Source organism: Charadrius vociferus, unplaced genomic scaffold, assembly GCF_000708025.1.
Source record: "Charadrius vociferus isolate BGI_N301 unplaced genomic scaffold, ASM70802v2 scaffold720, whole genome shotgun sequence".
Taxonomy (NCBI): Eukaryota; Metazoa; Chordata; class Aves; order Charadriiformes; family Charadriidae; genus Charadrius; species Charadrius vociferus.
In genome coordinates, this window is record NW_009646598.1 from 31,599 (window position 1) to 58,006 (window position 26,408).

General features: G+C 42.6%; 1 protein-coding gene across 1 annotated transcript in view; it reads right to left on the reverse strand.

Annotated features, from left to right (window-relative positions):
* The window catches only part of THSD7B (thrombospondin, type I, domain containing 7B), a 281,207-nt gene that overhangs the window by 15,574 nt on the left and 239,225 nt on the right, over positions 1-26,408 (reverse strand). The window contains exons 15-20 of the mRNA XM_009886664.1: positions 25,623-25,756; positions 24,728-24,881; positions 13,141-13,282; positions 11,607-11,722; positions 10,955-11,072; positions 4,389-4,534 (exon numbers count right to left, since the gene is read on the reverse strand). Of these exons, the coding sequence (XP_009884966.1) occupies positions 4,389-4,534; positions 10,955-11,072; positions 11,607-11,722; positions 13,141-13,282; positions 24,728-24,881; positions 25,623-25,756 (810 nt within the window). The remainder of the gene's footprint in view (positions 1-4,388; positions 4,535-10,954; positions 11,073-11,606; positions 11,723-13,140; positions 13,283-24,727; positions 24,882-25,622; positions 25,757-26,408) is intronic.

Consider the following 26,408-nt stretch of genomic DNA (forward strand, 5'->3'; position numbering starts at 1 on the left):
GAAATATCAGTAGTGGGTAGTAATCTGATGTCTGAACCAGGGAAGGGAGTTTTCTCCGTATGTCCTTAATTCTGGCCCCAGGGAGGCAGATGACTTCCCTGTGGGATGGGTCAGGTCTGCAAATAGGGCCCTCTGTTCCCTTCAGAAGGGAGTCACCTACTACAATTACCTTCCTTCCTTTCTTGGTTGAGGAAGTCCTAAGGTGTGGGGGTGAGTGACTAGCCCTGGGTGACTCACTGGTTGGATCATGCTCTCCATCCTCAGTCCTCGATTTCCAAAGCCCCATACCTATTATGCAAAGGCAACTGGGATGGTGAGGGGGGCCCTGAGGGGCTGTGCTTGCCTCTCCAAGGAGGGATCTGACTCCACTCCCCCTTATCCCTCGAGTCCCCTCCTTCTGCCTGGTGACTGGAGGGCAGGTGATCATTCATTTCTGATAGGGCCTCTTCCTGCTGCCTTTGCCTCAGGGTATGGCTCCACCAATCTATTTTGTTTTCACAGTCTCTAATACTTCTTAACCTTTCCACCTCTTCCCTCAGTTCAACCACCTGCCTGAGCAGATCATTTCCTTGATCACAGCGTACACAGGCAGTGTCTCTGGCTCCCTGTGAGAGCAGTGCCAGGCTCAGGCATTCATTACAACCCAAGACCTGCACGGCCACGTGCTTACGTGGGAGCTCAGTCTGAATTCCCATATTCTTTCTTACAGCGGCTTTTGACCGTTTTGCAGCCATGTTCTTATCTTGTTCTTATCATCTTCAAAATTATTCATGTCCCCAAAATTATACATTTGAAGGTCTAATTAATAGGTGTGGAATCAGGGGAAGTTTGCTGCTGTAATGGCACACTGAGGATGCTGCTAATCAGAGGAGAACTGCCAAGGAGATGATCATATATTCAAAACTCGGGGGATCAAATCTGTATTGTAAATGCTTTTCCTTGGAAGATGTGATCACCTACAGTCTGCCTAGATCTGGGATTTGCCTCTTGAGTCACAAGCTCCTGGCAGGAAATACGCAGGGATTTGACTTCCAGAAGGGATTCCCTCCATTTGGCTGCAAAAATTTCTATGCTGACCCTATGGAGGATGCAGAACCCACCCTCGGTCCCCTAAATACAGCCCGGGGGTATGGGTCCCTCCAGGAGTGCCTGCCCAGAGCCTCTGCCTCTCACTCCCCCTCACCGCAACTCTAAAATACCCATAAAATAAGGAGAAGGTTTACACCAGGACTGCGTTTTGACAGCCAAGTATCTTTTCAATTGACCAACACACTAACATAAGGCAGCATCTGCACAAACCATCTCTCACATCACCCGCTGATGCTTTCCACATATAACACACTAATAAGACAAGAGATAACAGCCCTAATGAGACGCTTTGCCCAGACGTGCCTTTAAGAAAAGTTTTCCCTTTTCAGCTTTTACTGGGGTTCGTGTGTGTTCACAATTATTTTAGGTAAAGAGTTGATTGGGCAATGCTTTCACAGGTTGATGAGCATTTAGTCAGGTAAAAGTTTTCTTTAATGAGGAAGCATTGCGTGATCACATTTAAGGGACTGCTTTTAAAACACTTTAGCAGGGAAGGTGTCTTGGCCTTCTTATGAATATTAGGCAGCTAGTGCTTGATAATGTCTAGCTACTTCACTTACGTTCCTTTAATGGAAAAATTATGAACAGTGTCAGTCACTGCTAATTATTTTTTTTTATTATTAATCAGGGTAAACCACTTAAAGTCCAGTAGGAAAATGATTACTGTAATGTAACCCTTTCAGATTAGGTGTATTGACTATTTCCCAAGCTCTGCATCCCTCTGAACGCAGCAGAAATGCCCCACGCCCACCGGAGGTGTGCCTGTGACACGTGTAATTACCTGGAGAGCAATGCACTGATTTTCGTACTGTGAAACTCAGCAATACAGAACACTTAGCGGGCTCTATTCCTAAACATGCAGACAACCTCCAATTATTCACATGAAGTCAATTTAGCATAAAATAGTCCTTCTACAATTAAGAAACACAGTCTTAGTTATCTCATAATACAAGGAAGAAATATTTTAGACTTATAATTAATTGTCCTGCTTATATTATTACAGGGAGACACTTCCACAATACGCATTTTGGCCTTACCATAAGATGCATTTACCTTATTTAACAAAGCATCCCTGAAAACAGGATTTCTGAAAGCTTTCTTTAGAAAGTAAGCTTAAGCTTCTTTTCCAGTAAAGCACAGGAATAAATCACCCTGTATTTATGAACTACATTTAATTCCTAAGCACCTCATTAAAGAGAACTGAACATGAATAAAATGGCTCCTCTCCAAAACAAAGCAAAGGGCAGAGAAACTACATCACAGTAATTTAAGGAGGGAAGCAGGCTCTATCTCACTGAAAGCACAGGATGATATCTGGGTTAGGAAAGGCTGTGATTACTTGCTCTGAGCTGAAATTTAGCCAGGTTCTGGATGTGCACGCTTTTAATCTGCACGATGTATTATTTATCTGGAGTACGCCAGGGCGTTAATTCAGCTTCCCTACTAATTCTTTTATCAGCTCTGTTAGCTCCTACGGTTGAAGGTCTCTTCCCTAATGTTTAACAGAATTTGCTTACGTTAGCTGGACAAAATATCAGCTGATGCTATCATTTTGTTGTATTTATGTTGTACATAAATAAATACTGAGTGCAGTACATATAAGGACCATACTCACATCCCCAGTTACAATGAGCTGTTCATTATATAAAACATAAATATATTTGTTTCTCTGATCTTGGACTGTTCAAAGACTGTCATGTTCCAGATTTAATTTATGAAAACCTGGGAAAATCCTGGGTATCTATTCTGCCACCCATATTATTCGCTACATGTCCATCTACCGCATCCAGAAACCAGATAGGTATTCACGGCATTCGCAGCATGGTAGAGAGCAGAGCAGAAAACACAAGGGATGTGTCTTTACGTGCATTATTGGCTTCTGTCTCCTACATGGTATAATGTGGAGAAGCAGCCACAGATCTGTGCACAGGTCCTGTCCCCTGGGACCACACAGGGCTCTCTTCCACCCCAACCACACTTCTCCCGCTACCACCTCAGCACAGATGGCTTTAAGCAACCCGAGTGGACTCCACTCTGCCCGAGAAACCTCACTGCAAAAGATTCATTTCTGCATAAACTGGGTTACCGACTGGTATGTTTTAATATTGGAAATATGATCTAACAGATAAGAGAAGAAAAAGCATATAGAGGGGAAAAAAAAAGTCAATTCAAGGCTGATGCAAGTCACTGGCAGTGAAAAAGTGATGGCTCCAGTGCCGAGCGTAGGTACAGCACATCACAACTGAATCCAGCCATTTTTACATCATTAAAAAGATAGCCAGGCTAAGGAGAAAGTAGAAACCAGTGCTTCATACAATAACTCACACTATTGTACCAGAGACCTTGTGGGGAAAGACCTGCTATACAGTACTTCAAAAAAAAGGGGGGAAAAAGGAAAGAAAAAAAAGATAAAAAAGGCTAAGCTCTCTTGAAATCTAGTGTATCTACTTTCTTGTTAGAGTTATTTTATATAATTAAATTATAGGTCATGATGACTATGCTCACTCAAGCACATTTACTCTGTAAATCCTCTTTAATACCTCTATAAGCTCCTGTTACTTGAACCAGTATTACTATAAATCGCTGCTGATGGCTGGAAGATGAGGCACAGAGGTTTACCGCTCCTGAACTTTCCCTGCTTCCCTACGGATCTTACCGGCGCCTTCAATAGCCACAGAGACACCTCCGACCTGCGGACGGCAGCCTCAATCAATTCTGCCACGTAATGGTGAGTTTTGTCATTGACCCCGGCCGCGGGGAACCCCAGGAGCCCTCGGGGAGCGCAGGAGGAAGCCATACCTGGAGTGCTTCATACAATAACTCACACTATTGTACCAGAGACCTTGTGGGGAAAGACCTGCTATACAGTACTTCAAAAAAAAGGGGGGAAAAAGGAAAGAAAAAAAAGATAAAAAAGGCTAAGCTCTCTTGAAATCTAGTGTATCTACTTTCTTGTTAGAGTTATTTTATATAATTAAATTATAGGTCATGATGACTATGCTCACTCAAGCACATTTACTCTGTAAATCCTCTTTAATACCTCTATAAGCTCCTGTTACTTGAACCAGTATTACTATAAATCGCTGCTGATGGCTGGAAGATGAGGCACAGAGGTTTACCGCTCCTGAACTTTCCCTGCTTCCCTACGGATCTTACCGGCGCCTTCAATAGCCACAGAGACACCTCCGACCTGCGGACGGCAGCCTCAATCAATTCTGCCACGTAATGGTGAGTTTTGTCATTGACCCCGGCCGCGGGGAACCCCAGGAGCCCTCGGGGAGCGCAGGAGGAAGCCATACCTGGAGTCTGCAGGGGGACCACGGTCCCAGCATCCAGCTGTAGCAGGGCCTCACCGGGCAGCTCCTGTGCTGGGTGAGCTGCTCCGGGCAGGGTCTGCCCTCACCCGCCGCCCGCAGGACCACCGAGCGGCCACGCACCATCTGGCCTAGGCGAGGGGAGAAGACACGAGACAGTGAAGGAGACCCGGAGAAAGAAAGAAAGACAGATTTTGTGATTTATCAGTATTCCACGTTCATTTTCCACTGCTAAAATCGGCTAAAAAAACCAATTAATTAGGAAGACCATTTGGATAATATGGATGCAATTGCTCAGTCAAAGTGATGCGGTCACTGATATTTTCAAACATGGTTTTTAAACACAGTTTTGTGTGTTTTCCAAATATATTATTTGTTTATGCAGCACATTAAAATACTTGACTAAATCCTGATTATTAAATATGACAAGAAAATAATTCCTGTGGCAGCACCATTTCTAAAGTTACGCATTCAATATGTTTCCAGAGATTTTTAACAAATGAAATTTTCTTTTTATGACCAATTATGTGCATCTAATTTGAAAACTGCAAACACTCTAGTGGCTATTACTGTCCATAACTACTTCTGCCATTTCCATTAAAATCCTATTTATTATTGGTGAAAACTTCTTCAGCCGCTGAATGGAAAAAGCAATTACATTACTACTTTTGAAATAATAAAACTGAATATATTCATTAAAGTTACAGGAATTCCATTTCTGTCTCCTTTGCTGTCCATTTACATCCAGGAATGTTTTCACTCAGAATGTTTCAATTAGAATCCCGGCTCCAATTAAAAAGAAAAGTAGGGGGCGGGAGGGGAAAAGTCCTTATGCAACAGGATGCACAAGATTGGGGGCGGGGGGGGGTGAATAAAATTTATGCCCTGACTTTGAATCGGCGTGGAGTTGAGAGGCAGTTAAACAAATAAAAGGTCTGGGTAATAAGGACACACACATGCAACAAGACAGATGCGGGCGGTAATTGCTCACGCACTGAAAAGGGAAGAGAGAACGTGTTGCGGTGGAGCTCTCCCATTTGTACCACGGTCGTTCAGCTGCAATCGCGAGCAGAGGGGAAGGCAGTGTGTGTGGGGGGGAAGCGAACACCCCTGCGAAGCACAGAGGCTGCGATATTCAGCCAGATCCTTCTCCCAGCGATTTATGCACGCGCTTTTTAATTAACAGTACTGCAGCTGGGTTTAAGGTACATCTCTAATAACCGCCATCGTGCCTCTCTACGGAGCAGGGGTTCCAAAAACATTTCAGCAAATAAAAATTTAAAGCAGATGCACCTGAAAGAGCTACTGATGGGTACCTTAGCAAGCTCTCTTACCTTTACAATGCTATTCCTTTGCTCTGACCCATTGCATTCCATTTTTTAAACCCATTTAAACCAATTTTAAAATTTCTTCCTTTTCCAATTCTAATCCCCCGGACCTGGGGAGTTTGTAAGAGAAGTGATGATAAAAGCTCTTATCCACATGACTGTGCATTCAGCCATCACGGAATCAGATACATTAGGAGGTGGAAAAAAAAAAAATCCTACCGGCTGAGAGGAAAGCACAGGTAAGAAACCACTGCGATTCACCGGGAATCAGAGGAAGGGAAGAGAAACCCTCCAGCCCGCTGCCGGCAAAGCCTAGGGCAGCCCTCCCCTCCCCAACAGGCCGAAATTAGCTGTTTCTTCCTCTCCAGTAATGGGCAAAATTTGCCAGATTCTTCTTCATTCTGAACGCTGAGGACTGGTAAGCGATGGAACAGGGTCTTTGGGAAACCGTGGGAAGCCCGTGGCTGTGTGGTTTCGGGGATGCTCTGAGGCAAGGAGCTCTGCCAGGCACGGCAGCTATGGAAAAGGAGATGTAAGCTTAAAAGATCTGATTTCATTAGGAGGGACTTGAGAGCCTGAAGCATTCATCAAGCTATTTTAATTAAAGGAATAATTTCCTTTCCTACACTCTGTTTAACATCTTTCTAGCAAAATGTAAATAGGAAGATCATTGAATAGAACACACGATTTTCCTTTTAAGAGGAATTAATAACCGTTCTGTATTTATTTACATTTTATTTTCCTACAGTTGGTTATCCAAACCATTTAAACTCACTACATTCACAATGGTCAGCAGGTGCTTGACTCATTTAGTCCATCAGTTTCTTTTTCTACTGGGAATAAACCATCAAAGAAAGAAATTTTATTGAAATCTTTCTTTGCACAATCACTACAGTGAGTTTCTTAAAGGTCTGATTTTTTTTGTCTTCACTCCATAAATACTATCTAGGTGTCCGGTTACCACTCAAGTAGCTGAAAAACTGCCCATCTTCACTTTTTAAATACCTTATCTTTTGCTGCCTATGGAGAACAGAATCTCACTCGATCTCAAATTATTTTTCTTCCAGTACAAACTCTGGGAGAGTCAAAGCAATCCTAGTCATTTCTTTAACTTCCCAATGATTTTTCTGTAATTTCCCCCTGAATTGGACACATCTCTGTTTCCTCTGCTCTGCAGTGTTAAAGGATATGAAAATTAAGACAGAAAGTGTGCTGAAAGTTGAAAATAAGTATTTCTTCATATCCTCAAATCTGTCATTATCTTTGAAGGGCGGAAAAAAGAGGCTACTCTTGTTAATGCTGGTCACTTAAAATCATTGTTTTCATCATTGGCTAAAATGTCATCTCAGAAACATAGAATCGTATTTTCTAATCAGAAGAACAAGATTTTTTACCCCCGAAAAATCTTGCCATTCCTTCCATTTTATCCCCACAAAGTGATGTGTCGTGGCTGAAACCAAGATGATTAAAATTCCTGCTAGAGTTCATCCCGGTCAAAATTACCGACACGTCATTATCTGTTTGATGAGCATGAGCAGAACATACAAAACACACCCTATCAAGCAACTGCAAGACCAGAGCGGGGATCAAGTTAGTTAAATACGGCCCTGGAGGTCAGGTAAGGTCAAGTCACAGTCACACGGGACTGGTGATAAACTGGGCTTTTCACCTACTTCCCACTGCCAATCCCACCAGCAGGCACTGGGGCATCCCCAGCTCCGGGAGAGGTTTTGGTGGCCCCTCTTCCAGCAATGCCTCCCACTACCACCAAACCAGAGCTTAACGAGTCTGAGTAGCAAGCGAGAAAAGGTCACGGAAGTTTCTTCTTCATAAGGCGACACCAAAAATGTTTTCCCCAATTGGTGATGAATCAGTGAAAAATGGAATCACCAAACTTTTCAGTCATGCACATCCTTGTCCCCCTCATTTCTGTCCCACAGGTCAGTCTGGTGTTGAGGTGCACGTCTCCACAACCCATGGCGGTCTCTTCTGGGCTCTGAGGACTGAGCAAGGCATGGCGGCGCGTTCGACCCTGGGTAACTCAGGTAAGTCCCATAGTTTATCTGATGAAGTCAGCTTTGTAAGTGACAAAGCATGGGTTTAGGCGTTCTAATACTATTTAGCGCTCCTGTTAGACAACTTGGGAGAAATCATAGGGAATCGGAAAACATTTACATAGGAAACTTCAGCCTCCTCGTGCGTTCATTTGCCTTAACAAAGGAAATACAATTTGCTGGGGATTACCCGTACCAAACACCTTTCCAGTAGCTTTGATTCAGGCCATGGGAGCGTCATCCATTAACGCAGTACTATACATCTTTTCAGAGCAGTACAGCAACTGATGTGAGGAACTCTAATATATAACCCACCGTCAGCCTAAAGCCCTCGCCAGCATCCTGAACAGCTGCTGCCCAGAACTACAGCTGCAACAGGCAAAGATCAGTTACACATCTCCGTAGGCTCAACGCAGGCAGGAAAGAGAGATCTACTTTACTCATCATCATTTATAAAAATCAATATATTCGCCTTTGGCTGCTGTGTACCAGAACCGTATTAGCTGTCAGTGCCACATACACAGCAGCACCACTTCATGTTTAAATGCATTGTTCCATAAAATAAAACCTGAGCAAGAGAAAGGTACCATCCATTAAAATATATCACAGCAAACCGCTACTGGAAGAGATGGACAGAATAAAAATGCTAGCAACAACACTTGAGTTAAGAAACACAGGAAAACGTAAATCCAGCAAGACCAAATTTTGATCTGAATCCTATTTAAATTACGTTTCTCTTTGAAGTCGTTTATGGTACTTCAGCAGACCCTTTGCATGCTCTCCAAGAAAAGCCAGAAAAACAGAATATTATTGTGAGCGGAGCCAGTAATGGTGCGTACAATTGATTTGCTGTGAATTATTCCTGAGAACCTTCCATCTAAGTCCTACATTTTAGCTTTATCAATTAGTGGGCAATTACTTATTTGGCACAGGGAAGCCGAATCAGTGTTTACTACAGCCAATTCCCACACCTCGTTTATTGTCATTCTTTGGTTTTCCCTCTCCAATTTGAGGCTTCGTCCTATTCTCGCAGATGCCTGTGCGAAACTCGGGATGATTTCAAAGGTATTGCAGTCCAAACCTTCGGGTAGGAAACCCTCACTGTATTCATCTGTGAAGTACCACCTGTAGATGAGTACATAATTAATGTCTTCTGTTAACGCCATCATCAAGCAGTATTTATAACCAACTGGAACTCAGTGAAGAAGCTGAAATGATGGTGTTTCTGCTGTTGGAACCATACAAAGGCCACGGCTGCAGGACTGGTGCAAGGTCCCTCCATCAGGGATGTCTGATATCAGTGTAGCTCCACACTTGACAGCTGCTGCAGCAAAACTCAGATCAGGACTGGGGCTGCAGTAAAATAAACCATGCACTTGGAATAACTTGGAAGCAAAGTACTTTTGTTTCATTGATGTTCCTGCTTTGGGATGAGATTCAGAAGATTCTTGGGTCCCTGCAAAGCTATTCAAGTGAAAGAGAAGGACGGAGCAAAACTTGACTTCCTTATGATACAATTTTTAAGACTTTCACAGCTGCTTAGCTGCCGTAGGTTCACAAAACAGTATCTCCAGCTTTTAAATCGTAATCTCTAGCTAGAAGTATCATGGACTTACGATCTTCAAGGACCAGAAGACAACTCATACACTGAGATGAGCTTGGGCTCGACTGTGTGGTTCCAGTAGTCTTAATGAGGTTTGGCACCTCTAGCCAGGAGACTCCTAGGAAGAGCTGAGGTCTGCTTCGGCAGGGCACGGACGTTTCCAGTTTTCCTCTGCAGAAGCCCAGCTCTGATTTAGGACATGAGGTAACTGGTTGCTCCTTCCATGCACTGGGAACCACCAGCTTTTTATCCCATCTTTAGGATTTACATAAACACTTCAGGATCAGGAGCAGAATATGAGACATACCTTTACGCGAGTATGTCCCTTTGCAGACTATGCTATGTAAGAGCATAAGGACAAAAAACCCTTCAGGCATTATATAAGATGAGCTGCTCCTTTAGCATGCTAAAAGCCATACAGAAGTTACTACTTGCTTTTGCACACACAGCTCTGTTTATTTTAGTAAGTGACTGAACACTCAAAAATATAATTTAAGTCCATTCAGCAACAGGAGCATTGACGCTCCAAAATGAATTTTGAAGAAAAAATAAAATTTGGAATTAATAGTATTCCTAGTGTGTTGTTGTTAAAACACTGGCTATGAATTATTCATTTCTGTTAAGAAAGCACTACTTTACAAAAGGGCTAAAAGCTCAGCAAAGAAAGAACACCACTAATCCAAATATTAAGCTTTTTCTGTAACATGCTTTGATCTCCGAAATCCATCTGAAGGAATCACTTTATGGAAGTTAAGAGCTTTTTTCTTTTTGACCTTAAGTGAATTTGATTCAAATATACATTATGGCTCTCAAATCTTAAAGACCATTAGCTGTACATCTAACGCACATCAGAAACCTTGGGAAATAATGTCGCGGGCTGATTGTGAATAAAAGCTTCAATGCATTTCCTCATGTCAATACTCAAAAGGGGTTTTAAATCATATAAACTTAAAAAAAGGTCCTAATCCACTTGGTATGCTGGTGAGCACTACTGGCAACAAAAAACCTCGCTGGAGTTACTGGAGTGATGCAAGTATTAAGGGACCTGCAGATGCAAGATGGAGACAGAGGCATATCCGAAATGATGAAAAATAGTCTTAGTGTTTTTCCTTCAATGGGATGTAATTATGTTACTAAAAGTAACTTCATCAGAGGATTTGTACTTAGTTATCTATCCATTTCTTAAGAATTGTGTAACTCTCCCCAGCTCTTCGCTAGCTCTACCTACTCCTCCTGTCTCTGGGGTTAATGTTTCCTATGACTGAATTCTGAGAGTTTGAATTAATTAATAAAATAATCCTCCGGGCAGCTGTCCACTTGGTTTCCTAAATTGCATTTTTCACTTTTGAGTACTTTGAAAACAACCTACTTTGTTCAAAAAACCCAACACCTCAGGACCTCGAGAGTGTCTGAAAACCATCTGGGAAGGGTTCGGTGTGGCTCCGGGCAGTCCCTGCGCTCTCTACTCCTGCTCGGGGGCTGCGTGAGCCCCCCTGGGGCTGGGGATCCCACCGGGGCTGCGGGGCTGAGGAGTGGAGTGGGGAAAGGGGGCAGGAAGGGACTCACCGCCGGTGCCACACGTGTGGGAACACTGCGACCAGGCTGACCACGCCGAGAGCCGGCAGTCCACCGCACACCCCACCACGCACCGACTGCTCGTCTGCACAGGCTTCTCCAGGCCAAGCTGTGAGATGAGAAGGAAACACAGGCGTCAGCCTCCCCGGGGACCCCGGCCACCTCCTGCCGCCGCTGGGCACCAACACGGGAAATTGAAAATCGGCAGCGACTCCCATGGGATGCCAACGTTGTTGCTTACAGGGAGTTTTCCCGAGGGTGCAATTGGTGAAAGCAGTTTCAGTATCTACGAGCCCTTCAGTGTTTGGGTCTTACCCTGAAAGGACAATCCCAAACTTCTTGCAGGGCACAATGTCCCTGGTGGCCAGCTTTGTTGGACCCACGGTGCAGGGTCTATCGCTGTGCCCCATACACACTACTCCAACCCCAAAACCTCCCCTTTGAGTCAAGGAATGATACCACCCACTAACACCCCGGGGATGCTTTTCTTCCCGAAAGCATCCAACTGCTGCGCTCCTAGCTCTGCATGCAATTTCTCCACCATCTATGGATGGTGTCTCGGTGAGGATAAGAAGGCACCGGCTTTCCAGATACAAAAAATGAAGCCCTGGTGGTTTCCCTGCTCCACGAGTCCCATCCTCACCCGCTGGCAGAGCTGCATGCTGACGGTGGCCCCATCGCTGCGCCGGCAGCTCAGGAGGCGCCGCCGTTCTCCGTGCCCGCAGGTGGCATTGGCAACCTGCTGGCACCTGCTCCAGCCTGCAGACACAAAGCAAAGGACGTGGTGCTGTAGGTCATGGCCATCATTCTGTTTCCCCATCTTTTTACTCAACACGTGGGTTAGCTTATCCTAACGCGGCGCTTCCCCATGTCAGGTCATCCCAAACCCAAGAACAACCCACGCGAAAGAAAGTTGCTGTTAAAACTGAGCAAGTCTCGGAGGAGGAACTCCTTCCTTTGCACTCAGATATCCCCGTAATGAAACCGGTACCTCAGAGCACACAGAAAACTGCTAAACACTGATAAAGGGTATCAGTTCAACCCAGTTGGTGCATTTACAAGACCGTATTGTCTGAAGTAAAATTTCATTTTGATAAAGTAGCTGGGGAAGTTTCTGAAGGGTAACTCCAGTTTAACCTTTTTCTTGTCTCAAGGCAAAGCTTCCCATTATTTAAAACCAAGCTCTAATACTCGTGAAATAAAAACAGTGTTCCTAGTAGTTGAAAACTTGTATGTTATTACTTGTCTGAAATTATGATGGTCAGAAGACAACTAAACTAAAATAAGCCTTAAAACACCATTTAAAATAAACAAAAAAGCATAACACAAACAACAAAAAAATCCGTACACCACCAATAAACAGGGAGCATACGAGAAGAAAACCTATTACTTTGTGTCTTCCATCTCTGATAAACATGAATACATAAATGTTCTGCATTGCTGAAATGTGATGATAAAATAGGCATCGTCCCTCTGCCTGTGTGCTTCTAGGGCTTTATTTCTAACAGGCTGAGTTTATATTCAGATATAACATTTCCTCCTGCTTTGTTCTTCCTTCACACTAGCCCCCAAATTCCTCTTAGATCTCCCCTCTCCTCTTTCTCATTTATCCGAGCTGGTCAAAACAAGAGGAATTTTTCCTTTTTTTTTTTTGTTTTTGTTAATTTGTTTGCAACAGATGTAATTGTTTCTAAGGTCTTAAATAATGCATTTTGCTCTGAATACCCCATGCCCACCCATATTTGCCTTCAAACCAGACTTTTGTTGCTATTAGTGGCTTCACCAGATTCACACACATTTTTTTGCAATTAATTCTGTTGATAACCCACCAAAGAGAAGAGATCCCATTTAACCTGTTTTATTTCCAGTGTACCTTCAATGACAACTTAAATTAAAAACTGTGCACTTGTCCACTAACCTGTGGACAAAAAAAAAAAAACAATAAAATGTAGGCATGTAATTAACTTTAGTGAAATCAGTGGTGCCTACACCTCTCTTTTATTGCCAACACTTTAACAAACACTGCCAGCAAACGTAACTAAAAACAACTGGTGAAAGCCTTTAAGGAGCTGAATCTTTTATGCAAAGATATTTGGAAAAGCAGAACATCAATTTTATGCATGTTGTAATAACTGGTGTCACTTCTTGCTAAGAGTATATTGGAAAGTTATACCCACCTGTTAGATTGTACTGATATTGGAAGCAATTTTGGTTAAGAATACATGGCTTCATTTGTGAATCTTCAGGGCAGAGCTTTGCATTGACAGAAGACCTTAGCACTTGTCGAGTTCGGATTTGCATAATATTCGGATCACACACCTACATACAAAAGTGATGGACAGTACAAGAGACCCGAGTAAATCAGACAGACACCGCCCGCCCGGCGTTGTTACATGCACATCCACGGCCATGCCGAGCTACAATATAACCACGCTTCTGTTCTGAAGACACTTGAAAGCACATGAAGAAAAAGAAATGTGGTTCAACGGTAAGAATCCAGTATTACTAAAAGTCGTCTTTTGTCCAGCCTGATTTGGCTATTTTAGGCACTCCTATACTATTTATTTCCATAACATTTTTTAAGGATCCTTGGGGACAATGGGATAAAGACTGTGCCATTTTGCTGTGCTCTCCCCTCCACCTCCTCCCAAGACTTCCAGTAAAATGCCACAGTACTGAATAATGGGACAGGATTTCTGGCACAGTTAATGCGTTTTTAAGTAATAACCAATGTTACAGCAAAGCTTTCATTTCCAGGAAGGACATCTGTAATTGTATATCAGTTATGATGCCAACAAGAAGACAGGGTGACTTTTCAAAGTATGTGATACAAATACTGATGTTCAACTGCCTATAAACCGGGATTTGCTTGTTTACATTTTCAAGTGAATATGAACCAACTGAGGCCGGGTTTCATTTGTGTTTGTACATCACAGGCAGGAAAATCATTTGTTTTTAGCAGCCCCCCATCCTCACTCCCTTAGCACTGTCGCATGGGGCTGTTTTGCTCCTCATTTCAGCTGCAGTCTTGGCAATTGTGACTAAATGTTTTCTGCCTTCCAGGAAACATCCCCTTTACGTAGTGAAAAGCATCTGCTCACCCCCACAAGTCCCCTCCTGCAGCCTCCTGCTTACCCCTCCTCTGCAGAGACCTCTTCTCTGGATGTCACACGGAGGTGTCATCTGGCTCTGCCCATGCGTTTCTTAAGTTTTTCCCTTGGTTTACTTAATTTGACGCTATAGCATAAGCACGGGGAACACAGTGCCACTGCCGGTGTCCCCACCCCAGCTGTCCCATCCACGTCTCATGCCAAAGGGAACTATTTCAGGAGGAAGGAGTCGTGGCGCTAAATATTAAATGCCCATGACCCTGGCCAAGCCTAATCGGTGGTGAAGAGCGCTAAGGATTTCTGCCTTGTCTCGTTAAATACAATCACAAAAAAACCTCTAAATAAGCTTATTTTGAAGCCAGGGTGATTACGGGAATACGTAACAGCCGTTTCTGCTGCAAGGCTGGCACAGAAAAGCAGCCCCAAGGGCAGGGGCTCCAACCTGCTGAAACTCAGAAGTTGTCCCACAATCCAGTACAGTGGAAATGGGTGTGTGGAAGTGGTCCCAGCAAACCTAATGGAAGTAAATCCCTACTTAAAGGTATTCACAGCCACTTACTGAACAAGATGACCTCTTTAATTCCTGACAGTCTCTCATTAGGACCAAAGATCGCTCAGGAACAGCAAAGAAAACCAAAAAACTAATGCATGTTGAAATGTATTTTCATAACTGCTTGGGAATTTAAAACATGATTTTTCTGTAGAGCACTTTAATTACAAAAAAAAAAAAAAGCTAACCGTTTAAAACCACAGGCTTATTATCATGCAACAAACTGCCTGCAAAGACTCAACCCTGCACGGGTGAAAGTATGGATAATTCCTGTATTGTGAATATTAAAGAGAAATGTAATGGCAATGCAGCATAAATCTAGACCTCAGACTGCTGTAAACTGGATTAGTTGCACAGATGACAGCATAACTAAACAGAATAAATATAAATATCAGGACAAAGAGGAAAAAAGTCTGGTCTGGTCTTAAAATACATCGTCAGAGCCTATTTTCCTTATGCTTAGACTATGGGGAGGAAATTCTATTATGTTATTATTGCTGACACACACCTTGTCAAATCATTTTAAATGGTAATCTTATTCAAATATCCATGGTCATCTAAAATGCCCAATTGTTCTTAATTACCTGAAAATTAAACCTATGCTAAGTGTTTACCAATAGTTTGCTGCCTTTTCCACAACTAATTTGATTGTTCATCCTCCCCACTAACACTAATAACTTAAATGATTTGCCAATAAACAAAAACAAATTAAAAAAATCAAAGAAGGTATCTCAGTAGCTAGTCCTAATTAATGTTTCTCTGCATTACGTTACCAAAGGGGAAAAAAAAAATCAATGAATGCTGTGGAAGAAGTTAAGTCTGTGCCATCTCGAAAATACCTGCTTTTGCTCCCTTCAAAACAAGAACCTGCAGACAGAAAATATGCATCATTTGTAGATAAGTGGCTTCTTTTAATAAAATAGCATTTTTTTCCCCCATCCAGCGTGCACCCCATTGTGCTCAATTGCAGGGCACTGAGGCAGCTCAGGGCTGCATGCTCTCTCATAAAGCCACCCAGATTTCCTGGCTAGCAGGACCATTCTCCCTCTCAGATGTCCTCCTGGTGGGTAGCAAACCAGTTGAATAGCCGTGACTCAACGAGGTCAAAGTCAATCTTGTGTTTGCCAGGATCCAAATAAACGACGGGTTTACGGCAGCTCTGAGGCCGGCGTTCTCACTGCACCGATGAGCCATGTTGTTCAGAAGCCAGAGCTGATGCGATAAGCTCCCCAACTTTTACTAGTTTTGAATAATAAAGAATCTCTGTAGGAAAAGTGTTCATTTAATCAAGCTGCGTACATGGGCAACATGCAAAAATTCAAAGTTGGCAAACTGTAACTAATATCCTGTAATATTATTTGTTGAATTTCTCTTTACGTCAATTGAGAAGTCAATTTAGTTTTATAATTGATTTTCTGGCCTTACTCTTTCAAGTTAACTATGTAAAAAATTGAGCCAAATATATATGGAACTGAATAAGCGGCAGGAGGGAATGACTTGCAAAGAAAAAGATGAAAGCTGGGATTTTCAAAGGAGCGAGACTCAGCTGAGTATCCAGCTACCCTGGAATCTCAATGGGCTTGGGTGCACAGCTCCTCCAGGACCCCTCCAAAATCCCAGGCTGGAAAAATTCAATATTTACGATGTGGCAAAGGTTGAGGAATGGCTTGGCAGACTCAAAGTCATTAGGGCATGAGAATGGTGCCAGTTAAAGAAGAGGGTTTGTTTCCAGTGGGGAGATGCTGAGGGTATTAACAAGCAATAACGGAGAGAAGTTTGTAAGCTGCATAGCAGGAGGAAGATATGTCACCATTGTCACCACTGCCATCATGACCAATGGTATTTATCTAGTCCTGAATATGGACCTTACAAATACTGGGAGAAAAAACAATCAATCACCATCAATGGCAAATTACATATTTAGGAGGAAGGACTGAAACAGCAGTCAGCAATATTATAGAAAAGGCAGCAAAAGAAAAAAAGATTACTTGCGTAATTAAAGTAAGAAATTATCACAGACTTAATTAAGATTTGGGAAAGATTACAAAACAGGTTGATTCTGAATATTATCACAAATGAAAAAAATTACAAAACAAACTTCACTGTTCAAATACTCTTCCATAGGAAATAGTGAAGGGGGCATTTGGATACATGGATGAAGACTGGATCTGCTCTACCCCACTAAGAATCCAACTTTCTTCACCAGAATATATGAATCTACAATTCTGGGGGGTTTTAAATAAATAAAACCCACTGTGATTCAGCAATCCTTTACTGAGTATCTTCATTTACAACTCCTCTCTTCCCACAAAGTGAATGCTATACTTTCAAAGACATTATTTTACTTCCTACTGTTCTATTAATAACTACTACTTTCACTGATCATAGACTAAGGGTTTTTTAAATTATTTTTACATTAAGTCTGCCATTACCTCCTGTAAGGTAATCATAACTGGTTTCTGATCAGAATTAGCCAACGCTTCTACAGTGGAAGCACAAGCTAAGAGGAAAAGGTGCATCCAACATTGTTAAGAGTAAGGCTGGTACATACAACGGGAGCGTTCAGTAGTGAGAGTCTAATGTTGACTTGTATTTTTGAGATCATCTCCTTATGGTCATGCGACTTATTTGTATGCCTATGGTTATAAATCCCGTATGTAACAATGGGGTAGAACTGGGCATAGCAAATCTCCTTAGGCAGAAATTGGAAGCCAAGGTGATAGACTTAGGTTGCACTGATTTATTAAGACAGATTTAGGCAGTGTCAAAGCCAGGTGATGGTTGAACTGAGTGCAATGCAAAACTCTCTGCAGGTGCTGAAGCTCTCCACACGCACAGAACTCACTGATCTGTGCCGGGGTCCAGATCGAGCAACTCTTGCGCAGACCTCATGTAGAGGAAAGTAAAAAACAAGGTAGGGTGAAATTCAGCCTCTTGTGTGGGTCTCGGCTCCAGGGATGTCTCCAGTGAACTGCAGTGAGAGCAACTCTGGAGGCTCGGCACCTTCACCTGATTTTTCCAGGAAACTATGACTCTGCTCTGCCAGAGGACTGGCGCTACTGGGAAGGACAAGTAATTCTTGCTGCAACCTGGGGACCATTAGAGTTTAGTACCTGCTTAGCAAGTGGAAAACCTCTGTCCAATTTCTGCTTCTATTCTGGACTACTGAAACCCACTTCCAACACCACCCAAGCTAGAAAGAGATTAAAGATTTACGGATCAAAGAAGGAGGATGAATATGGGTGCTGACTGGCCACAAATATAAGAGAGGAAACAAGTCCTAAGAAATGGAGGCAGCTGTGAGGCAGAAGGTGAGAGGCCTGAAGAACTCTATGTACCTTCACGGTCAGGCGCCAACACAGTTTGGTAGTTAAGTTTTACAGACTAAGTTGTTTGTTGGATTTAGTTCAGATTCTTTCTTGATGACTGTAAGCTGTATAATTCAGCCATGTGCTTTCTTTGGTATCTTTGATAGGAATGGAATTAATTCTGGATGGAAATAGCAACAGGGACCTAACTCAGGCCCCACACTAAGAGCCCACAGCAACAGGATGTCATACACAGACACAGTAAGTTTCCTTATGTGTACAACTATACTGTCTCAGCGTACTTTATTGTATTGAATCTCACCATTCCCATTACCCTTTTCTATGAAGTGTGAAAAAGCAGAGCCAGAGCCAGAGATCTATAGGCCAGATTATATAAACCAGTACAGAAACAGAACATTCTGAAGCAATGAGAGGTACATAAAATGTTAAGGTAGGAACGGACTGGATTTTTTCACAAAGGACAACTTAAAAATTATAAAAGCCATCATCTTGATTCTACAGAGGCATTCTTGGCACTATTAACTACTGCACTTTTTAATAATTCTTTTAGCCAACCACATTTTTCCACCATGACCACTTGTCACTATTTTAAGCTAACATAAAAAGTGAGGGACACAAACATACACAAAGGATGTACCCAGCCTTTGCTCCAGGCAATAAGAGAACAGACAAAGCACAGAAAGTTTGTTCTGGAAGAGAAGGATACTAAATACAATAAAACTGTGAGGCTGTGAATGCTAAGTTCCAGAGTAAGAGCTGTTAACACATCACACATTAATATATACTAGTAGACCTTCTTTGTGATGGATTTTCAAAGCTGTCCATTGATCTAGGCTTTCATATGCATCATAATTGTACAGCACAAAGGTTGTAACCCATTAGAGAGCCCTTTAAGCTGTTTAATTTATCCAACAGCTTGAATAATGCATACTGCCCTATAAATAGCTGGCCACATTATATTTAACTGGCTATTCATAAGGAAACACACAACCTCAAACTAAGGTAAATGCGTTGGCAGCAACAGGATTTGACTATTTTTAACAGTGCAATGAACCGTTATATTGTTCATGCCAATGTGGATGTTTTGTAACAATTTAACAAGCCATTTACAATAACATGAGCAGTCTTTTGAAATGAAAAGGCATTTGCATAAATTTTCTCTTTGAGATGCATCTAGGTTCTGAACCTTATCTGCCTCCATATATAACCATTACTTTTTAAAAAGATGAGTAAAAATAAAACAATGAATCTAAAAAAATGCAGCAGCTACCAACTTTTTGATAAAGCCGTACAAAAAAAAATCAAGTCCCAGCCACGCATAAGGAGCAGTGTACATTCTTCCAGAAAAGCCTTACCAGCATTACTCTCATGCTTGATCTGAATAAATTATCTCTTGGGCTAGAAATACAACTCTCTGCACGCTTCATTCTTCAATCCAGCCTCCATACTGCAGATCCTCTGCCAAACCCACATCTAAATGTACTAGTTGAGACCTCACCTGGAGTTCTGTGTCCAGCTCTGGAGCTCTCAGGACAGGAAAGGCATGGACCTGTTGGAGTGGGTCCAGAGGAGGGCCATGAAGATGATCAGAGGGCTGGAGGACCTCTCCTATGAGGAGAGGCTGAGAGAGTTGGGGTTGTTCAGCCGGGAGAAGAGAAGGCTCTGGGGAGATCTTATTGCGGCCTTCCAGTACCTAAAGGGGCTAGAGGAGAGCTGTGGAGGGACTCTTTATCAGGGAGTGTAGTGATAGGACAAGGGGTAATGGTTTTAAACTGAAAGAGGGTAGATTTAGACTAGCTATTAGGAAGAAATTCTTTACTGTGAGGGTGGTGAGACAATGGCCCAGGTTGCCCAGAGAGGCAGTAGGTGCCCCATCCCTGGAAACATTCAAGGCCAGGTTGGATTGGGCTCTGAGCAACCTGATCTAGTTGAAGATGTCCCTGGTCATTGCAGAGGGGACTGGACTAGATGACCTTTAAAGGTTCCTTCCAACCCAAACTATTTATGATTCTAGTCATGATGAAGACTTCAGTTAGTCCCAATCTCTATACAAGTCTACAATTTCTCTTCCAGTTGGCTTGGGAGGGAAAGCATTTCCAAACCATATTGACTCCGACTCGCATCTACGATGAAAGTCACTGCAAAACCTGAGAGTCAGCTGTATTTCATGGTGCCACTTTTACTATGATCAGTTCCTGCAATATTACACCCTCCACCCCTCCAGCAGACTCAAGAGAATAATAACTCAATTGTCACAAGTCCTGAGCGTTGCACATCACTATTGATCCATGAGGAAAAATGCTCACTGAAACAGAGACAGCTGTTCTCACTCACTAGACATGTAACCTCCTATAATTAACTAATTTCAGACCTCTTAGAATTAGCTGCTAGAAATGCCAACAGCTGAGGCAAACAAGGAGGCCACTCCGATTGGCTACGGGGGCTGTGACAGCTATCCACATGGCAGCAGAGAGCTAACAAAATAAATTTCAGGTAATTATTTCGGGGACTTGTAGCACAACTCGCATATTAACTCTTTTTAAGAATGCTTTGATGAATTCAATTGAAGTCAATTAATTACATTTCCAAGTCAGATGAACACAAAGTCGAGACACCGCAGGTAGTGCATGTTATTGGATCACTGAATATGTAACAGAGATGATAGGATTTCAGCTTCCAGATTGTTTAGCTGGGTCTTTGAGCAATCAAGTGATGACGTCTGACTGAACACGCTATTGTAGCTGGAACGAATATGAAATCTCTGAAGCAAAATGCAAGTCAATCTAATTTGCTCATGGTTTTTTTTTTTCTAACTAGTAAGCTTCAAACTGTTATTTTAAATGGCTTTAAAGCCTTGATATTTAAGTTATGTGGACGTTACTTAGTGAGAAAGAAGAAAACTTTATGAGCCAAAAAATAGTCTTCAATCAGAAGGAAAACCCTTTTGAAGGGAAGCTTTAAACCAGTGAGTATGAGTTTTTTGAATCCTGTAAAGAGACAAAACCTCAAAAATCACCTCCAAGTATTACATATCAGACAGCTGCATTTCTGGGTCACGGCAAAGTGCTGTTAGAGGAAATATTAAAATTCAGCTTTGTGCAGCAGTGTTAAATAGCACTGTAGTCACGATGCAAAAATTGCAATTCAGTTGGAAAATACACACAGAATTGTGGGAGCACCTGAAATTACAAAAGACCACGCTAGAAACACAAAAAATTAAAAGCAAAAGGGAAATGCAGCCAAAAAAGGTAGAACAAATACAATCTTTTAGCAGAAAGAAGTATTGAAGAAAATACTGCCTATTGACAAAGCAGTCGCCACATTTATGACTCATCGATTTCAGCATGATTCAAGATCATTTACTACCCTGAAAGTGGAAAATTCGCATGGGAAGAGTATTGCTACAAGATAAAACCAAGTAATACCCTAGCAAGTATCCAGAGTACAATGACATATTGACAAAAGGTAAACTGGATAATCTAAAAGGCCTTTTTATATTCAGCTGATAAGAGTTAGTTATTCCACTATCAGGTTAGATTTATTATCAACACTATAAAATATGAGCAGAACACCAAAGCGACTGGAAAAGAATTCTCACCTGACCAAAATCTTAGGTAAATATCTCCAATCAAAGAGCTACTCAGGCAAAGACGAGGCTGAAATTGTGGTTGCTCATTTATTATAAACTAGAATTTGTCAAGTTTCATAAATCCTCTTTATCTCCAGCAAGCCAAACATGACCGGAGATACAGGAAGATTTCCCAGAATGCTCTTTGGCAGCTGCCTCACAAGAGTGCTACGACTAATAGAGTGCCAACTATTTTGATATGAAATGTAAATATGCTTGAAAAAGAGCAGCCAGGACGTACGGTTTTGCTTTTTCATTTCAAGATGATGTGATGACTCAAATTTTTTGGATTACTTGTGGAAGAGAAAGGAGCCACACTTAGAAAGTGGATTTTTGGTGAATATTCAAAATGCACTTTATACATCCCAGAAGACAGGCATTTACTTCCAGTTTGGCATGAATCAGAAACCATGCACAAGTATACCAGCTGTTGAGTAAAATTCCCTCAAACACAATTAAATGGACAGTCCTAATGAGCAAGAGGTTCTCCACATGCAAACTTACTGATATGTTTTTTGGGCTCTGTGAGAATACACTTCAAGCAGGCTGGAGGCACAACAGGTCTGACCAAAAGACTTAAAGAGATTCATCTCCAGGTGCAGGCTCCTATATTTGTGTGCCTATATGTACGGTCTCCACGCAAGGTCCAGATCTAAGCTCTCACCTGCAACCAGTGGGGCTATTCAACTGACCACAGGTAGCTCTTCCCTTAAAGATGAAACGGGATCCTCCGTAGGATCTGTGTAACTCTACTGACCATGTCCACCACCTTGTGGCCATTCTCAGTGACCACCTTTCCTAGGGGCGACTCAGGAGATGGAGGGTTGCATTACAAGAAGAAGTCTGATGAGGAGCGGCTGAGGGAACTGGGGTTGTTTAGTCTGGAGAAAAGGAGGTTGAGGGGAGACTGTATCGCTCTCTACAGCTACCTGAAAGGAGGTTGTAGAAAAGTGGGGGTAGATCTCTTCTCGCAAGTAACAGGTGATAGGACAAAAGGAAATGGCCTCAAGTTATGCGAGGGGAGGTTTAGATTGGATATTAGGAAAGCTTTCCTCACTAAAAGGGTTGTCAAGCATTGGAACAGGCTGCCCGGGGAAGTGGTGGAGTCACCACCCCTGGAGGTATTTAAAAGACAGGTAGACGTGGTGCTTAGGGACATGGTTTAGTGGTGGACTTGGCAGTGTTAGGTTGATGGTTGGACTAGATGATCTCATAGATCCCTTCCAACCTAGACAATTTTGTGATTCTATGATTAATTACCCTGGTGCTGGCAATGCCTCACGCCTGTCCACCACATTTCCCTCAATCCCTGCCCCATCACACCAGTACCCCCACACACACTGAAGAGACACCACCGTCGTGGTACAGCCATTCCGCACATACAGCAAGCCCAGTGTTTGCCTTAGAGATGTTCATCACGGGCAGCCTGGGAGGGACTGTGCTGTGTGGTCCTCTCTCAAACCCAAATACAAACAGTGTGAGTAGCTATAAAAGGGAGACAGCACTGCTGTAAGCTCGTCAACGGGAGAGTTTTATCTGTCCATAAAACTTCAAGCTGTTTATTGCCTCGTATCTGGACAGAACTATTTAAACACATGCTCCATCCACGCACAGTCATCTCAGTTTCACAACAAAGCATTGCAGAACAGCTTGTGAAAACATATTGTTCAGTTAATTGCATTGGCATGCAGATGCCCTCACATTTATGAATTAACATCTATCGTGGAAAAAAGGATGTACAAGGAGACACAGGGACTGTGGCACCCGGCCCTGCGACTGCCAAGAGCTATGCTGCCTGATGGAGTGCAGCCCACAAGATCTGGGCATCACTTTCCTGCTTCTGTGGGCTACAGAGGCTTCACCGTTACCAAAAAAAGGAGTCTGCAGGCAAAAACTGGGGGTGTCTTAAGGATACAAGGGAGCTTAGAGCTTCAAGCAGTCCTTCACAACCAACTGACGGTGACTGAAACATCTGAAAAATACCCAATGGCCTTGAGGATCTCTGCATCAGTTTACTGCATGCTAAAATGAAGAAAATCTATCTCTTAAAAAAAAAAAAAAGCCAATGGCAAAGAAACAGCCCAATCGCAGTGGGACTTTGAAAGGTATCCAAGCATCTGTATTGGTTGCAAGAGTGTTATACTTCATCAAAGTGATGCTGCTCAGGAGGAGGTGAATGCAGGAAATGAAACACAAGATTTTATTTGACATGTTCTTGCCGAGTATATTGATACGCTACACAAAATATTATGGAAGGAAATTATCTGTGTCAGCAGTAGTATAAATACCTGTCCAATAACCACTCAGACTTTGGATAATGGCCCTGTTAACACAGGGGCAATGAATATATGTTTGTCACTTAAATACATCAAGCAAGTCTATTACAAAACCCCTGTGAGTAAACCTGGCACCTATTTCAACACCGATCAGAGAGAAACAATGGGTTGGAAATCACATGCTTTGAGACCAGAGAGATTTCACAAGGCAGAATTTGTAGCTTCTTTCCATCTTGCACACTTAGGAAAACAGAGCACTCGGCGGTGGCTTCAATCCCTGCATAATTCACAAAGTTTTGAGTATTTTGTGACATGACAAATTGTTCAGGCATCTTGCTGCTATGCCCTTCTCTTGCTGTTGCCTCAAATCTTCCCTCGAGGTTTGGAGGAGGAGGAGGAGGAGACGCTGGACAGGAATAGCGTCTGTTGGGAAGAGAGAGCTATCATTCCCTCAGGCCTAAGACCTGTCCAGAGGAGCACCACCACCATGGCTTACCAGCAGGTTGTTACGGCAGTCGTGCATCACTCACAGAGCTCTCCCCTGCAAATACTTCCTAACACAGACAGCCCTTAGTGCAGCTGGAATACCGGTCCCTTCACCCGCCGTACCTGTGCGGGTCCTCTCCCGTAGACCAAGCGGAAAGATGAGTGTAATCAACAATCACAGGAATAACTATGGGTTTTACTAATTTTCTATAGGTCAGGCTCTGTAGGAATATAAAAATTTCCATATTCAACCATGCCAGCGTTGAGCCTGACTTCCCTCTGAAAATGATTTGTTAGACAATAACTATCTCATGAAATGGCTGAAGGACAGAGAAGACCGACGCGTGAGGAACATTGCCACAGAGACACAAGCAAGAGAGCCTACCTGCGGACACTTGCTCCACTGTCCCCAGTCAGAGACTGCACACTCACTGGGACAGTACAAGCTACACTTCTGCGTTATATTTGGGATTTCAGCCTGATTACACAGTGCGTTGGGCACAGTCTCCCCTCCGTGGTCCTCAGCAGTACTCACACACCTACACAGAAAACAGACATTTTCATTAGAGGATCATCAGTGTGCCACAGAAGTGATGGATATCAACAGGTCTGCTCGACCCCGTACAGGACACTGTATGTAACACAAGAGCTATATGCAGCACGGCTGGTCAAAATGTAGAATTAATCATGTCAATGCAAACCAAAACTAGCTACGTGCACAACGTGCTTTTGTTACAGATTTCAATAACTACTTTAAATAAACATCTCAGACTTCATACAGAGGGATTTTAACTTTGATCGGCTGACAGATGAGCGAACAGAAAATGACAAGCAGCAAGAATAAACCTTTGTGCTCCTGCTAGTAACATCCAAACATTTGGAAATAACTCAGCATTTCCCCGTGCCTGGGGAATGAATACTCACTAATAATGAACGCCACTCCGGTGCGTGCAGTGCCATTACTTGGGGAAAATGTTAGCAAATCAGAATATGGAGGCTTTGCACCTCAGGGGGCTTTATGTATATATGGCATTTAGGTTGAAGAATTCTAATTTAAACACCATGCCTTCTTCCTGAAGGACGTCTTGATCACAGCACACGGCTGCATCTCTGAGATGCTCTTCCTGTAAACCACTGCACATAAATGCGTGTTTCTTTTCATTTGCAACACACTGGCCTCAGCAACGTACTCCCTGTCAGATGGCCAAATATTTCAGCTTTTTGCAAGTATGTATCAGCTCTTTTTAACCTGGAGTACCTGCGCTTTTGTCTTCACACACCTGACTCTCCTCGTTTGTATTCCTTCTCCACAGTGGAGGGAATTTTGTTCGCTGTTGATTTTGCACGGAGACCACGGTTCTACTACCCAGGAATACTGATTGCACTCGGTGTAGCATGGGACTGCCTCGTACACCTGCCAGGAGAAAGAATCAAAACTGTTGATTTGAACCATCCAGGTTAGCACTTCTGCAGAAACGCCTCAGCCAAACCCAGGAAGGACTACACTGAAAAATAGCCCAGCTTACGCTCCTTATGCTAAGGGTGTTGTAATAGCTTTGAGTTCATTTATTCATTATTGACTTGCCAAAGGATTTTTAAGTATATAATAAACAGCAGCGTGCATGCAGCATCTTAGGAAACAGGATAAATAACAGCTATTTCCTGCAGCCAGAAGAGGAACTCCATTACAATTTCATTTGCTCAGACTGCTCTCGCTATAATCTATCACACATTCATTCACCAGGACTGTATGTACCGCATCCTTTTGTGTTTCAGCACGTACAAACTTAAAATCAGCAATCATTTACCTTTGCTTCTAACATATCCTTGTAACTCATTTACCATAGAAGAATGAAATTTCATGCGTCCTATAAATTTCATTTTTATACACAAAACCCATAGTTTTTTTCCCTGCAAGTGACTAATCTCTAACACATCTCCTAATCGAACACGACCATGTATTTGCCTGAACTACCCTATCTATGCGGAGAGAAAAATACAGCCAAAAGCCTGATAAACATTTTTAAAAGGTGCTGGATATTCAAGTTGTGAGAAGCAGCACACTG